Source organism: Octopus bimaculoides, chromosome 9, assembly GCF_001194135.2.
Source record: "Octopus bimaculoides isolate UCB-OBI-ISO-001 chromosome 9, ASM119413v2, whole genome shotgun sequence".
In the NCBI taxonomy this organism is placed as follows: domain Eukaryota; kingdom Metazoa; phylum Mollusca; class Cephalopoda; order Octopoda; family Octopodidae; genus Octopus; species Octopus bimaculoides.
In genome coordinates this window covers 58,434,516-58,450,456 of record NC_068989.1, presented here as the reverse complement: position 1 = coordinate 58,450,456, position 15,941 = coordinate 58,434,516, and the positions used below count along the sequence as shown (strand labels likewise).

At 35.0% G+C, this 15,941-nt stretch overlaps 2 protein-coding genes across 5 annotated transcripts in view; both read right to left on the bottom strand.

The window, feature by feature from the left end:
* Positions 1-1,060, bottom strand: part of LOC106871038 (ATP-binding cassette sub-family B member 6) — a 44,371-nt gene extending 43,311 nt beyond the window's left edge. Inside the window, exon 1 of the mRNA XM_014917298.2 lies at positions 176-1,060. The gene's annotated coding sequence lies outside the window, so the exon portion shown is untranslated. The remainder of the gene's footprint in view (positions 1-175) is intronic.
* A 2,740-nt stretch (positions 1,061-3,800) lies between these two features.
* Positions 3,801-15,941, bottom strand: part of LOC106871036 (tRNA wybutosine-synthesizing protein 4) — a 38,269-nt gene continuing 26,128 nt past the window's right edge. For all 4 annotated transcript variants that reach the window (XM_052970706.1, XM_014917295.2, XM_014917294.2 and 1 more), the window contains 6 exons: positions 11,148-11,417; positions 10,400-10,702; positions 7,549-7,646; positions 5,482-5,666; positions 4,532-4,661; positions 3,801-4,002 (listed from right to left, as the gene is read on the bottom strand). In XM_052970706.1, coding sequence (XP_052826666.1) covers positions 3,826-4,002; positions 4,532-4,661; positions 5,482-5,666; positions 7,549-7,646; positions 10,400-10,702; positions 11,148-11,417 — 1,163 coding nt within the window. In that variant the 3' untranslated portion in view covers positions 3,801-3,825. The remainder of the gene's footprint in view (positions 4,003-4,531; positions 4,662-5,481; positions 5,667-7,548; positions 7,647-10,399; positions 10,703-11,147; positions 11,418-15,941) is intronic.

The following is a 15,941-nucleotide window of genomic DNA, read 5'->3' as shown; positions in this document are numbered from 1 at the left end:
GTGGGGTTTTTTTTTTTTGCTGGATCGCAAATTGCGATAACTGAAACATAGATATCTGAAGAAATTGCGTGTTTGGCGCGATCTATTATTTCCGACTCTATTCTACAAGAATGCAGCTACTGGTGTGTAAAATGAAAAAATATATCAGCAAAAGTATCTAATAAAAAGTACTTACTTTACAAAGATTTTGTAACAGGAATTTCTCGTTTGACATCGGCTAACAATAATAAACACGCTGACATTTATTTTGATAACATATCGCTACAATATAATCATGCATAGTATTTAATGAATGGACTAAAAATTGCGAATGTATACTACGTAATAATGACATAGCAGTGCAGTGTACTGTGTCACCATGACGTAGTACACATCATTCCTACTTTTCCCAGAAAAATTTTGCTGATTGTTGTAGCTAATTTGTTCGTCTATATGTCCTACCCAACATAGTTTAGCAAGCAAAACGTTACGTGTTTGTTTTTCCCAAGTATATCATAAGGTTAGGAAGTCCTGATTTGTTATCAGTAAGCCAAATAATTCTCGTTTCGTTTTGTTTCTCTTTGAAGTGTTGGTATGGCAATCCTTTCGATTCCAAAGTGTTTATTGAATGCTATGGTAACTGAATGCAGTTTGTTTTGCTTTTCTCCAGATAAATTGGAAAGAGGCCTGCTCGGGACGTGGGTGTTACTATCTTCGTGACTGAGGGGAATATGATAACGAAATATTGCATCTTATCCCTATTATCATAGTTATTATCTTTAAATAATGTTGATAACGATGTGCTACTCTTAGATTGCTCCGGTCAATAAGGACGTAACTCTTGAGTTTCGTGCTTTTTATTGTCATTATTATTATTAAAAATCTTTTTAGTCCACCTGGAAAAGCTTACAGCTATGTGATGATACTTTAGTTGAGCTGTTCAATGTAGACATATTCCGTTGACAGCCTAAATAATAACTGCAATAAATTTACGAACATACAACTGTAATAGTTATTGCCTGAGATAAAGATATTTACATTGAACAATATTAGTAATTTCCGAATGAGAGGAAAGGAAAACTGCTCTAAAAATATAGAAAGCTATGTGTGACGTCATACAGTTAGTTCAAAAACACACAAAGTCATCGGCGCACATTTCCGGGGCGATCTGTGGCATTAGTGGTCTATTGGCCGTCTGCCCCTAAGTTATGTGCCAAACGGTTTTTATAGGGAATAAGAAGTCAATTTTTAAAACATTCAAGAAAATCATATCACGCCACAGCCTCACGTTGATTGGTTGATTTATTGATCGATCACATGAAACTGGGGTAGTTCATTTGTGGTATCTGACTGAATATCTAGCAGTTAGGTTTCAAATTCCTGCTACAATTTAAACAAGATTTTGAACTCGGGACGTACAGAGCCAAAATGAATATAACAGGATTTCCCACTGGCTGTGCTTACAGTTTCACCAATCCACTTCACTGGATAGGTTCTTTATGTACCAACCCGGAAAGGACGAATGGCACCATTGACCTCTTCAGGATTTGAGCCCAAAAGCGTTGAGCTGAAACAAATCAATTTCAGTGGTTATTTTTTTTTTTTTTAAGTCTGTTCCTTATTCTAGCAATCACTATTTGTTGCTGAACCACTAAGATGCAGGAACATAAACAAACCAACACTAGTTGTCTGGTGGGGTGGGAAACAAGAATACACACATGTGCATGCACACACATTACATGTCATTTAACATTCATTTTTGGTATGGGCTGAATAGCTTAACAGGAGCTAGTGATCCAGAGGAATATGCCAAGCTCTAACTGTCTGTTTTCGTTTCTACAGCTGGATGCCCTTCCTAATGCCAACCATTTTACAGAGTATACTGAGTGCTTTTTACATGGCATCATCACCAAAAAGGTCACAAGTAACTTACAAAACAAAGACCCTCAAATGAGATAGGGGAGGGGGTAGTATTGAGGGAGGTGGCTTTGTACCAGGTGATGAAAGGTGTAATAGAAGGACAGGTGTCTTGTTGTAGAGGAGATATATGGCTACACCAATTGGAGATATATGGCTACACCAGCTAAAGAGAGATTCAAGATGGTAATGAAGATGTAGCAGGGTATATTCTCAAGGTACAAAGAGGAGAGTGCATGTAGAGTAGTACAAAGGATTGCACAGGGTGGGTGAGCAGGGAGCTCACAAGAGTGCAAAAGGAGAGTAGAAGAGAGAAGGGGAAGGGGAATGCCTTGAGTGGTGAACACAGGTATTTTGGGGAGCAGCAGGATAGCAGGGGTACGACAGGAGAGAGAGAGAGATGACAAACCAACTACAGAAGCAAGGGAGGGAGACAAGTGTAGTGTATGATGTGATGTACTTTGGTTCACCGGGAGGGGGCGAGTAAAATAATGTTATGTGGAGGGGAGGGGGCACTCTTGCAATTATGACTATGAATGTTCTAGTTGATTCAATCAATGGAACAGCCTGCTTATGAAATTAACATGCAAGTGATTGAGCACTTCACAGACGCTTGTACCCTTAACAATTCTTAGAAAGATTCTGCATGACACACTGGATGTGACAAGTCTGGCCCTTTAAATTACAGATACAACTCATTTTTGCAAGCTGAGTGGATCAGAGCAATGTAATATAAAATGTCTTGCTCAAGGATTGTGTTGCTGGTATTTGAACTCATGACATTATCATCATGAGCTAAATACCCTAACTACTAAGCCATGTGTGCATAATAGAGCACTTCCAGAACTCAGTTTTACATATTGCCAGACATTTCAATCCATTGTCATCTCCTTCAGGCTCAACATCTTGAGATTGGCCCTCACTACTTCACCCCATGTCTTCTTGAGTCTCCTTCACACACACACACACACATATATATATATATATATATATATATATATATATATATATATATATATATATATATATATATACATAATAATAATAATATTAGGGATAAAATCCCAAAATTACAGGTAAAAACTCAATTAAAATCAATTTATTAAAAATTTAAATTAAATTAAGTTTCACAGAGTAAAATATATATAAATATATAGTTTTAGGGAAAAGAACCAAGGTTCATGAACTCATCGATGAAAATCCAGTCATGAATAGAAAAATTAACAAGTAAAAGCACAATAAATAAGTATAATATAATACAAAGTAAATATCATAAGATAAAGATTATATATATATGTATATATATATATATATGCACACACACACACATACATACACATACAAGATGCATTCCAGAAGTATTGAGATTTTTTCAAGAGAGACATTAATTTTAAAGAAGTACAAAGCTTTATCTCCTTCAAAGTTCAAAGTAGGATTCTCCAGCTTCAAGGCACTTGTAATGCTCCAACCACTTCATGGAAGTCCTCCAATGTGAAGGTGTCCAGGACACTTGTCACAGCCATCTTCAAAATGACTGCCCCTAAGTTTTTCTTTGTAAATCTGTGGAACACTAGCAGAGTTGGTTTATATGTTTCTTTCACTGATCTCATTTCCATAGGACAATTTTATCTCATTCTCAGAGTGTTGCTCATCATCACGGAATTTTTCTAACATTTTTATGAATCTTAGTCTTCCTGTCTGGGACATGTTTAATGCAGAGAGTTCATATTACTGATATAAACTATTTCAACAACAACCCTGCTGTTCAGAAATAGGTTTAAAAATAAAACTGAGCCAACCATAGATTTATGTTGTTGGGTTGTATAAGAGAATCTTGTCATTTTATCAATATTGAAATATTTGTATTTTATAAAATAACAGTAGAAATTTGATATAACTTCATGTGAAAATGATCATAAAAAATTTTATTCAACTATTACAATTAATTTGAAAATATTTCAAATCTATTAAAAACATAGATTTATTTAAATGTGTTCCAAAAGAGAAACAATTACACCCTCCACCCACAATTAATAAATGTTCATCATTCAATATTTCAGACTGATGTCCATGTAACATGATTATTTCACCAGTTTCACTCTGAACCTGAAAAAAAAAATGAATTAAAATTGTAACATCAAAAAAACGAAAGAAAAATTATGTTACATTTCTGTAATACATGTCATGTGAAAAGTAATGGAGCAAGTTATTGTCAAATATACAAACTGGTTACCACTTGTTTGTCAAGGAACACTTTGGTGTGGTACCTTCCCCAGGAGGACGCCTCCTTCAGCGGTTATTGATGTAATCCGCACCCAATATATATTGCAAGTAGGAGAGTGAACCCCCACCAACGCCCAGCGATGGTGGGACCACTAGACCAGTTTTGAGCTATTTGTGCTCATCCTGTAATTGTATGGGTTTTTTAAGAATTAAATTGCATGTCACAAAAGAACTGATCTGACAAATGTCACCAACTCATTTGGATTTAGAACAAAGATTATTCTAAGAATCAGGTATTTTCAGTTGTGAGACACAAACATTTCTCTTTTAGTTTCAATTGGTTGTCCTTTTACTTAATCAGCAAAAATAAATATTAAAAAATGTATTCAAGGTTTCAATAAACTTGACTAACCGTTAAAGCAAATTCTTGTGACTCTCCAGATTGAAGATTAATAACAGCAATCCCTGGTGAGAAATGTTCCAGATTTACACCACCAATAAGAAAGAGGTTATCATCAATAACATGAGCTGTATGAGAATATCTGGAAAATAAAAGCAAAAAAATGGAAGTCTAAATGTTTTTTTTAAAAGCAACAATACAGCAATAAATTGTTTAAACAAAAATAAAGTATTCAGCTGATCAACTAATCTATTTTAACCTAAGCCATTATGAAATATTGTCTACACAACTTGTGTCTATATTCAAACTATGTTGCTATATTTAATTACATAGGGTACATTTAAATGATTAAACTCATTTATAAATTTCATTTGTTTTCTACCATTACAGCAGTCAGGAAAAACTCTCAGCTTAAGTTGCACCACCTCATTGTTGCATCAGCATTGCTGAGGTCATTTTAAAACCCGTTTTAAAATGACGTTGCATCTGTGAGGCCCAACATATTAGGATATTATTTCACATTTTTCTTTTTTTTTCCCCTCAATATTTGATAAAAGTAAGTTTCTCTTTTACCCTGGAAAACTTCAATAACTCCTTAAATGTAACTATGACTTCTTAGTTTTGTAATAACAGAGAAAACAATAAAATAGATTAAATATTCTGTTGGGAATAAATGAATCAATTTAAAAATATATTTATTTCTTTATTGCCCACAAGGGACTAAACACAGAGTGGACAAACAAAGGGATTAAGTCGATTACATCAACCCCAGTGCATAAATTGGTACTTATTTAATTGACCCCGAAAGGATGACAGGCAAAGTTGACCTTGGCAGAATTTTAACTCAGAACATAGCAGCAGACGAAATTCCACTAAGCATTTTGCCTGGGGTGCTAACGATTCTGCCAGCTCACCACCTTTAAAATTTTTTAAATATATTGAATATTAAAAGTTATAGTTACCGTGGATATAAAACACCAGAAACATCTAGAGCCTTCCATTGAAATGTATATAAATCAAGTAGATATATATCTTTGGAGGGTATCAATTGTTCTGTAAGTCCACCAGCTAATACCAGCCACCTGTTCTTCCATAAGCAACTGGTATGACTGTGTAGCCCCATTAGCTTACTACCACATGGATCAACCTTCAGTAGAAAGAAAATTGTTAAATATTTAATGGTTATTTTAATAGAGAGGAATTTATGAACCAGGAATATTATAACCAAGTCTGTCTTTTATATTTCAGTTTATGGCCAAGAGCACATTTCAGTATACAAGATATGTAAATTGTTACCACATTTCCCTTAAGGAAATATCTTATACCAAATACTGCTATTCTTATTTGAATATCTAAGGATACCATCTAAACACATGGTTCACAAAGACAGTAGCTCTCCAAGAGACAGCAACATTAAGCAAGTATTATAAGCAAATATTAAGCTTATTGCCGTCTCTTCAAAATCTATAGTGTTGTACAAGTTACATTTATTAATGATTTAATTGAGAAGAAAATAATGGGGATGAAGTGTAGGCTGAAGGTATGCATAAGTAGGTTGGTTACATCCCTGGCAGAGGCCTTGGATTTTGGTCTCACTTGGCTTGCCGGGTCTTCTCACGCACAGCAAAATGGTAAAAATATTTACATCAGATGTAAACTCTGTATTCTAACTTAGCTCTACCAATATGCATCACAGCAGATTGAGTAAGTAGACTGGCTTGAAACATTAGAATTCTCGGTAATTTTTCAGATTAACACCCGCACAATTTTCACTAGGGTGTTAGGGTTAGGGTCAGGGTTAGTATTAGGGTTAGGGTTAGGGTCAGGGTTAGGTAATCATGCAGGTGTTAATCTGAAAAATTACCGAATTCTCTTTGTGGCACACAAACATATAACACTTTGTGAGTCTCTTAGTTATTGTTCCACAAACTTATCTACATAAAATAGCTTTGGAAACAATGGCCCATCTCTTCTCAGACCAATTATTCAACCCATCCCAATGTATTCATACAGAAACATAAAAATGTATTCACTTCATCATATGATTTTTGCTTTTACTTTTTTGTTTTGTTTGACAAAGAAAATGAAAGTAAATTTATAAATTTAAACTCTGCTCACAAATTTAAACATTACATTAAATACAGGCAAATAAAAATATTAGAAAATTACTATTTGTAAATCTCACAATGAGAGATATTCAGCAACAGTACTTTGGAGTAGAGATTATTTGCCAACATAACATGGCAGTCCTGGCTTAGGACGAATGTTGCTGTAATTTAGCTCCAGGAGACATCGTCTCCAGCTGGCTATACGACACGATCTGTGTCCTTCGATTTTCAAACAAGAGAATCTAGCACCCCCACTCAGCTTAAAACAATATCTGTGTATCGCGATTTCCGTTGTGAGATTTACAAATAGCAATTTTCTAATTCATAGATCAGTGACTGGCTGTCACTTTGAAAACTATATATTTCGAATGAGAATTTGGCAGCACCACCTCTAGCCGAACAATTATTCTGGGCTGATGAAGGGAAATAACCTAGAAATCATGATACACAGATATTGTTTTGAGCTGAGTGGGGGTGCTAGATTCCCTTGTTTGAAAATATAAGGACACAGATTGTGTCATATAGCCAGCTGGAGACGATGTCTCCTAGGGTTAAATTACAGCAACATTCGTCCTAAACCAGGACTGCCATGTTATATTGGCAAATAATCTTTACTCCAAATAAAAGTATATTTCAAGAGGATAAAATCAAAACATAATCTTCACTAAATATTTGAAATATACTAATCAAGGGAAAGTGAGAGACATCCGAATCCCACTAATAAAATGAGAGACCCAAAATCTAAATAAAAAATAAAAAATTATATCCATTTTATACCAAAAAAGTAAAATACAAGCAATATTGGAAATTTTAACTTGGACAAATAAGGTATTAAATTAGAAAAAGCCTAAATGGTATGCTTCTGTTCTTACCACCTCTACCACCCTAATCTATGCAAAAAATATAAAACTCATAACAAACCTTAGACCAATGCCATGAATTTAAATCTAAAATATAACAATCGTCAAGGGAATTATGTTGTTCTGTTCGTCCTCCATATACAATCATCTGTGGATGACCTTTCAATGAAAAAAAAATCTTCCAGTTACATACAAATAAATCTTTTCTCCAATAATAAATGTCCAAACCATTACAATTTTAATTGTAATTCTTTAAAAAGTTAGTAAAACTAAGAAGTTCTGAGTATGTTTGAATGAAAAAGTTTCCATGCAATCTTTAAATTTTCAAATGTTTGGGCAAGATTTTGGACACTCCCCTTCTTTTTCATTGTATTTAATTCAAAGTGTATCTCCCTTTCCCTCCATCACTCCCTTAAATACATACACTTCCTCTGTTACTATCCAGACTCCTTCAACTACCAGCAACTCTTTAACCATACCTCTTCCTGCATTGAGAACATTTCAACCCTTTCCAAAAACATCACCTACAGCAGTGGTTCTCAACAAGCATCCATATGACCCTTGGGGGTCCACATAAAATTTATGGGCAATAAAACTGGTTATACTTCTACAATACACAAAATATTTTAACAAGTTTTTTTATAGAATTCCTAATAATATTTTAAAAACTGAATGAGCATGAAGGTGCAGTAGAGTAAAATAAGAGTCAAAGGGGTCCATAGGGAAAAAAATGATTGAGTAATGTCAATGCTCATAATTCCTTGTGGAATTGTGTGTGTTGAAGTCAGCCCATAACAATTCTACCAGTGCAAAAGCCAAATCTTTTGCTATTCTCAATTTTTTTACACCATCTTGTTTCATCCCTTACTCATATTCCAGCCCAACACATTGACATCCCAAATACACTTGGTCTCTGTTTACAGCAAAACCTAATCTCTACTAAACCGTAACTGTCTCTGCACCAACTGAATCATCTAACAACTGTTTCAGTGCAACTACCCAACACACAGTCATGTTATGCAGCACCCCACTTCTTCCTAGACTCTATGGCACTTGACCAACTGGAGTTCTGATAATTACATACCAGTTATCCCTGGCAGCACACAGGTTTCACTTCTGATTCATCATGAAACAAATAAGTGGATGATTGAAGCCATCCTTTTAGATATGTCCCTTCACATTCACCATACAACAAGAACTCAATATCCAAAGTTTCCCCATAAGGTTTTTACTCAAAGTTGCACTGCAACTGTTGAAATACAAAAACAAAGCCTACACTGCCTAAAGAATCTTACCCACTCACCAAAATGGGTGGTATTTATCCAGCAGTGCAACCCATGTAAGACTACTGCCTTTATGTTTCATACAGCCCTCAAGCTTTCTTGCCTTCCAAATTGCAGCTAATCCTTCTGGTCCCCACAAAAAATCTCCAACTTTGTATAAGAGTCCTCTTTTCCTCCACTTCTAAACAATGATGGCTCTGTAAGCAATACCTTGTAGCTCACTTAGCATTCAACTTCACATCTTTGGCCAATGTCCTTCAAATCTTTTACCTGCCACTTCACCAGGCTCCCTACCTCAAATACAGATATGCCAAGTGCAAAAATACCTCCTGTTTCTTTAAACAAGGCCACTGACTCTAACAAAACCCCTTCCTTTACATTCAAACATTGTAACCTAGAACTTGTTCAAAGACCCACCAAACTCATTAGTCTCTCACACTCTACAAGGATATACCCTCACATCTGGAAGCACTCTTCCAAATGTGAGCTCTATTCCAAAGAAAGGCAACCCCTCTGACCCAGCCAACTATTGCCATTAACAATGACTTATGCCAACACTTTGAATCTCCCTTTTTCTTTCCCTGTCTCTCCTTAGTCACCACCTGTATGGCTTCCACAGAGCCAGACCCACTAAAGACCTACTCTTCTATGTCACTCATCAATGGGCTTTCACTTGAGAACTTTAACAAATGAACTGTTGTTGCCTTAGATACCAGCAAATCCATCAACTGAGTCTGGCATGTGATTTTCCTATCAAAACTTTTTACCTTCAAGCTACACTGATCTCTGATCTCTTGAATCAGTACCTTCCTGTCAGATCACACCATTGTATCATGTTGATGGAGATTTTTCCGCCCCATTTTTAATTAACTCTGTTGTACTCCAAGTTTTGGATATGTTCCCCACTCTCATCCTTCAGTACATCAATGACCTACTTGCCACAACATCCAATTACACCCACTTTGATGCTGCTTATGACAGAGAAGGATTGAATCTTAGAGCACTATGATTGCAAAGTAAACTTTTTAACCAGTAAGTTACACTGTGACCATAATATAACACAGTAACTTTAAAACACATAACAGATTAATGAAAGAAGCAGTCATTATTTATTTAGTGTCATTATCTAGAGTAGCAACACTGCCACACTTTATACTTTGTGCAAGACAAAACTGATATTAATAAATGTTAACATTTAAGGAGTCATTTGACACTGGAATCAGTAGAGCACCAAATAGAATTTGTGTTATTTGGTTGTGTAATTTTCCATATGTTGACATCTGGAGTTGATAAGGTAAGAACTAGGGTTGATTTAATCTTTTAGCATTCGGGTTTCTCTGTCAAATCTAATTCACATTGATATGAATTAGTCATGCATTACTCTGTAGCTTTGAAATTTCAATGACATGATTGTTTATTTTTAGAATAATATTGTAGGGTAAATGTGAAAGGCTTGGGTCTGGTCAGTTTGAAGATAATGCAGGTAGATTATTTTGGTCAGATATGGCCAGTTTAAATGTTAAACGCTTAATGATTACTCATCCCCCAAAATGTTTAAAATGAACAACGTTGATACTAACAGAGTTAATTTCAAAATAAATTTGAATGAATTTCTAATGTAATAATTACCATTTTTCTGGAATACTGTAGCTGTATGCCGCCATCTTGCACAAGGTTGTTCTCCATACATTTTTACTTTCTTAAATGTCACATTATAAGAACTTGATCTTAAATCAAATTTCAGGGGATCCAATATTTGCTCATCTTCATCATGAGTAGCAGTTGTAGAACCAAGATCACTGGAGTTATGTGTTAGTCCTTCAAGTTTTATTAAAATGGCATCTTGGCATGCTTTGCGAGGAGAGGTTCTTCCACCAAATAAGAAAATTGTGTTATGAGATAAGACAATACTTGTGTGATACATACGAGCCACTAAAAAAAGAAAAAGAAAATTTAACATTATTTCAACTTTTAATATCACAAATACTAAAGGAATCTAACACCAAGAATGTTAAAACAAGCATTAAATCTTAAATACAGCATCTTCAAAATATACTCTAAAATATTCCAATTAGTTCATTAACCCTTTCATTACCGTATTTATTTTGAGATGCTCTGTGTTTCTTTCAATTACTTTAAATATAACAAAGAATTTAGTAAAATAACTTAGTTATCATTCAGCTAGTGTTAGGAACATAAATTGGGACTAAGGTCTGGTGGAAGATTTTAATTCAAAACTTATGAAAACAAGACATCTGTACTCAGAGCCAGAGCCGGTTTCAGCTGGGTTGGTAACGAAAGAGTTAACACCAAACTTAATGAAAATCTTAAAATATCATTTTTTTTTCCTTTTACATATTGAAAAACTGACAAAAACCTTCTGTTTGTTTTTCAAATTTTGATGTTGAAATCTTCACCATTTCCCAAGATTTCAGTTCAACTATTGAAATATTAGACAATCGCTGATGATGTGAATTTTCCATTCCAAATCCTCCATATATGACTAACAACCCTGAAGGAATTACAGCACATGAATGTCCAAATCTCATAATTGTCTCTGATGAATTCAACAATTGTATAGTTCTTTCATTAATCTGGGTCTGTTTTGTTGCAATTGTAGTACTTCGGTATACAGTATCAATTTTTTCTGAAATAGAAAACCATTTAAAATATATAAAACCATTTTCTAAACAGTATTTAATAAAATTTCTTATCCATTAATAAAAACAATTTTGAAATTAAAATAATATTAGATGAATTGTATTCATTAAAATATGCATTTAACCTTCTCTATTTCTCTGTAATACTTTGTTGAAATATCTGAAGCAACCTTGAACATACACCTCTAGCACTACCCATAGACTTCAGTCCAATTTTATTGTACCCATCATCTGCTGCTAACATGCAAGCTATATATCTTATCTCTCTCCAAAACAAAAACTTTTTATCATACATCTTTAACGATCAGCTATTCTGGTTACAATCTATAATCCAACTTATTTCTGACTCTACCAACAACGATTAATTTTTTTGTTCACCTCAAGAACCTACTCATCTTTGTCTCAATCACCAGTGAATAGTCTGACCACTGCCTCATAATTGTCCAAATTTCTTTCATATTGTCTGATACCACCTGGTTAACTATACAGGTGACTAAACCATAATCCACACCGCCAGATATTTTAAGCATCTCAGCGGTGATTCCTGATGGGCCAGGGGCTTTCCGTCTTCATATCCTTAATTGCTTTATCTACCAAGGTACTATCAATTCAGATAGCTGATCCCTCAGTTGGGTTAACATTTGGCACACTCTCCTCCCATTCATTCTCTTTCTTTAGCAGCCTTTCATAATGGTATTTCTAAGCCTCTTTCTTTGCAGAATCATTAAATGCAAGTGAACCATCATCCATGCAGACACATTTTTTTCCTATGACATCATGATTTTCTCTCACACACTGCCTGAAAATATTTAAAACTTAATGATTGGTTGCTTATTATAAGCAATTCAACTGTTCTATTGCTACATGTGCAAGCATTGTCTACAGTAACAAAGGAGGCCATTTGATTGATTATCAAATACTCTCAAGCCAAAGCAACCACAAGCTCACAGCCAGCTTCTTCTGCCTCAAATGCCCTCTTCCTTTAATTAATAGAAAAAGACAGATCACATCAAAAGTTTGTGAAATTGCCTGTATGTGAAATCAAACATCTTGAAGATTCATCATAATTATATTGATTAAAATATATTTGGACAGAGACAGTAGGGAGTGCCCTATTATTAAAGGATCATTCTGAATTCTTGTTCAAAATTAGAAATTTTCTAGAGTAAACTGCATGAAATCAATTTATTAAATTTAGCATTTAAACAATATTATTTGTTAAATTTCTGAAGATTTCAAAATAATTTGCTTAAAACATAGAAAATCTTCAAAAGATCAAATAAATGGCTAAATTTCTTTTTGGGCAGGACAGCTGTAGGAAGGAGCCCATGGCCTTTACAGATACTCTGAGAGTGGTGAGGTCATTGATTGATGTTTTTTTTATAACCGCACTTTAATGACTACAAGAAACAGAGAAGAGAAGGAATTCCATTCAAAGAGACGATGAGCTAGGGTGGGGGTGAAATGGTTATCTATGAATAATAGAAGGAGGAAGAAAAACAAATGAGCCATCCAAATCATTTGTTTCTCCTTAAGTGGAAGTGACACGAGACCAACCAGCTCCAAGGTACAGATGTTGGAGAAAGACACCAGGCCAAGTTGGTTAGATGAACTTTTTCTGAATGCAGTCTAAGATGTTTGTCTGTGCAACTGTGCTGCCATCCTAGATGTGAAAGTAATATTCTATTAAGGGTATCACTTGAGAATTAGTAACTGATAAGAGCTGAAATATTTTCTGGCCTAAAAAGGAAACCAGTCTTTGGGATGCAGTTTTCATCATATTGTAGAGATTCAGTCATCAGCATAGAGGAGCTCCTAGGAGCAGCCTGTCTTGAATTTCCCTGTTATTGCCTGGAGGACTATGATGAATAAGAGGGGTTTGAGGACTGATCCTTGGTGAACCCCTACTTGTACCCTGAATTCTTTGCTATTCTCATTGCCAACCCTCACCTCACTGACAGCATCCCTGTAGATGACTTGTCCAGCTCTCACCAACCACTCATCTATCCCTAGTTTCCACATTGACCACCAGATAAGGGATCATCAGTAACTGTGAGAGTAAGTATTTGTTATAATTTTTAAGGTTTATTTGCATTTTGCCCCAGGTTAGACGAGCTAGAGTACAAGATATATACCATTTGATATGTGTTGTTATTGTGCCTCTGTTTTATTGAAGACAATAAGATTGATATGATCCCATTGGAGAACACAGTCAAGGTCTCAGTTTGTGGAAGTAGAGCAGGTATGATATGAAGTGTCTACATTCAATGTGGATGATGCTTGAGTGCTGAAAGTTGAAGATGAGTAAAGGGTGATATCATCTGCATTGAAGCTGAAGTGTTTAAAAGTAGATTATTGATGTGAAGAGACATAACTGAACCTTGAGGCCAAAAAGAGCTCTATCAGTATGCACTGCTAAGGTGTGATCTGGCAGAAATCTGCTTCAAGGGATGAAAAATGGATGGAACTTGTAGGAAGTTTAGCCAGGAGATTTGCATGCCAAACATAGTTGAAGAGTTTACTGATGTCAAATGCAAAAAACACTGTGTACGCTAAATTTCTCATGGACAAGTGTTCAGAGGTAAATGATACAAGATCTCCAGTAGATCTGGCTTTACAAAAACCATAGTGGTAGTCATTAATGAGAGAGAGAGAGAGAGAGTCAAAATGTTGGAGAAGGTTGTTGTATTACCTTTGAGGTGTTGAATATGTGAGTGAATGGATGATAGTTGGCAGGATCAAAAGGGCTACCCTTCCAAAAAAGGTATACATACTGTTTCCAAAGATCAGAAGTGATCCTTGAAAAGAGAGGCTAAAGAGTTGGGCAAAAGGGGTTGAATTTTGAGGGTGCATTATTTGGGAATAATGGAAGGAACAGCAACATTGCTGGTAGCCTTGTTGATTTTAAGTGATTGTAAGTTCTTTTACAATGTATGAGTATGTAATGATGAGTTTTTTTATAATAGAGAGGGTGAGTTTTGGAGGAGTTTTACCAAGCACATGTAGTCTGGAGTTGGATGCAGAGCAGGCAACAAATGTGGAGGCTTTCTTTCTCTGTAGATGTACAGAGCCATCATAATTGAGAAGTGGAAGCTGAATAATACCACAAGGCTAGTAGAGATACTTTTAGCAAATGACTAGAAGGATCAGCTGTGATGTGGCTGAGCCATGCCATGCACAGAGGTAGACATCTTTTGCTTTTCAGATAATGGTTTTGCAAGAATCAAAATAGTGGATAAAACATATCCAGATTTTAGTGGTGATTGATTTTTTTTTCCCAAGTTTTGTAGACCATATTCTTGGTTAATACTGTTGCAGCTACAAGTGAACTACACGTGAGAAATGGAGTTGACTTACCTAAGAAAATGGTTTTGGTCAACAGCTTAGAAGTGAAATGCATGCACTGCCAGGTATAATTAGCATAGAACTGGAAGGACTGTAACTAATCTCTTGACTTGATATGCTATAAGGTGTAGGAAGTGGAGGACATTGCTTAGTTTGTAGATGCGTTGGATGGATAGTCATAAGGCCATAGTTGGGTGGTTTAATATGTGCAGAGATAATGATAGTTTGGTAGAGGCTGGGTTTGGAAGTGAGATACAGCAAAGTTGTTTAGAGTGCTTGTATGTTAGTTAGGGATGCATGTAAGGGATGAAAATAACTTTCATAAAGAAGTAAGGCTTGTAAAAGATTTGGTTTCTGCAATAGCAACATTAATGAAGCATAAGTATAAGAGACATGAAGAAATTGAAACGCCAAAGTTACCAAGAATGATGAGTTAAAAAAAAAGAGTGAAGTGAAACAGATGTCCGTAATACAGGGAGATTTGGTGGTGGAGAGAGGAGTTCAGAGAATATGTATTTGGGAAAATGAGTAGCAAAATTTTTTTGAAGTAGACCAACTGAAAATCCTTGCTGCTGATATCAAGATGAGACATGAGTGGTAGAGAGAGGGAGGGGGTAATCTACATATTTGCAGATATCACCTTTCACAGTGAAGTTGAATAGAGAAGGTAACCTTGACAACAGAGATGAAATAAAGATAAGACGTGAAAGATCTGTGTTTCATAGAGGTTAACATGCTAGTAGCAGGAGCAATCAAGATAGCTGTTAATTATCATTAGTTTTGTGGAAACTGTAGTTGTACATAAAAGCACAGACTATGATTTAGTAGATAGATTATTAAAAACTACTGATCTAGATACATAAATTGCTATTGTTAACAAATTCTAAAAAATCTTAAAGTTAAAAGGGTAAATTTAATTACACTCTAATTAATATTTATAGCTCTAAATTATATTCTATATTTAAGAGATGAGGAATTATGTACATTTTTTTACATTATTTACATTATTTACATTTGATGGATATTTGTCCTCATCTTGTTTGTTGTTATGTTTCGGCTGATATACCCTCCAGCCTTCATCAGGTGTCTTGGGGAAATTTCGAACCTGGGTTCTCATTCCTAAAGTATTTTTCGATGTTGTTATTATTATTATTATTATTCAGATC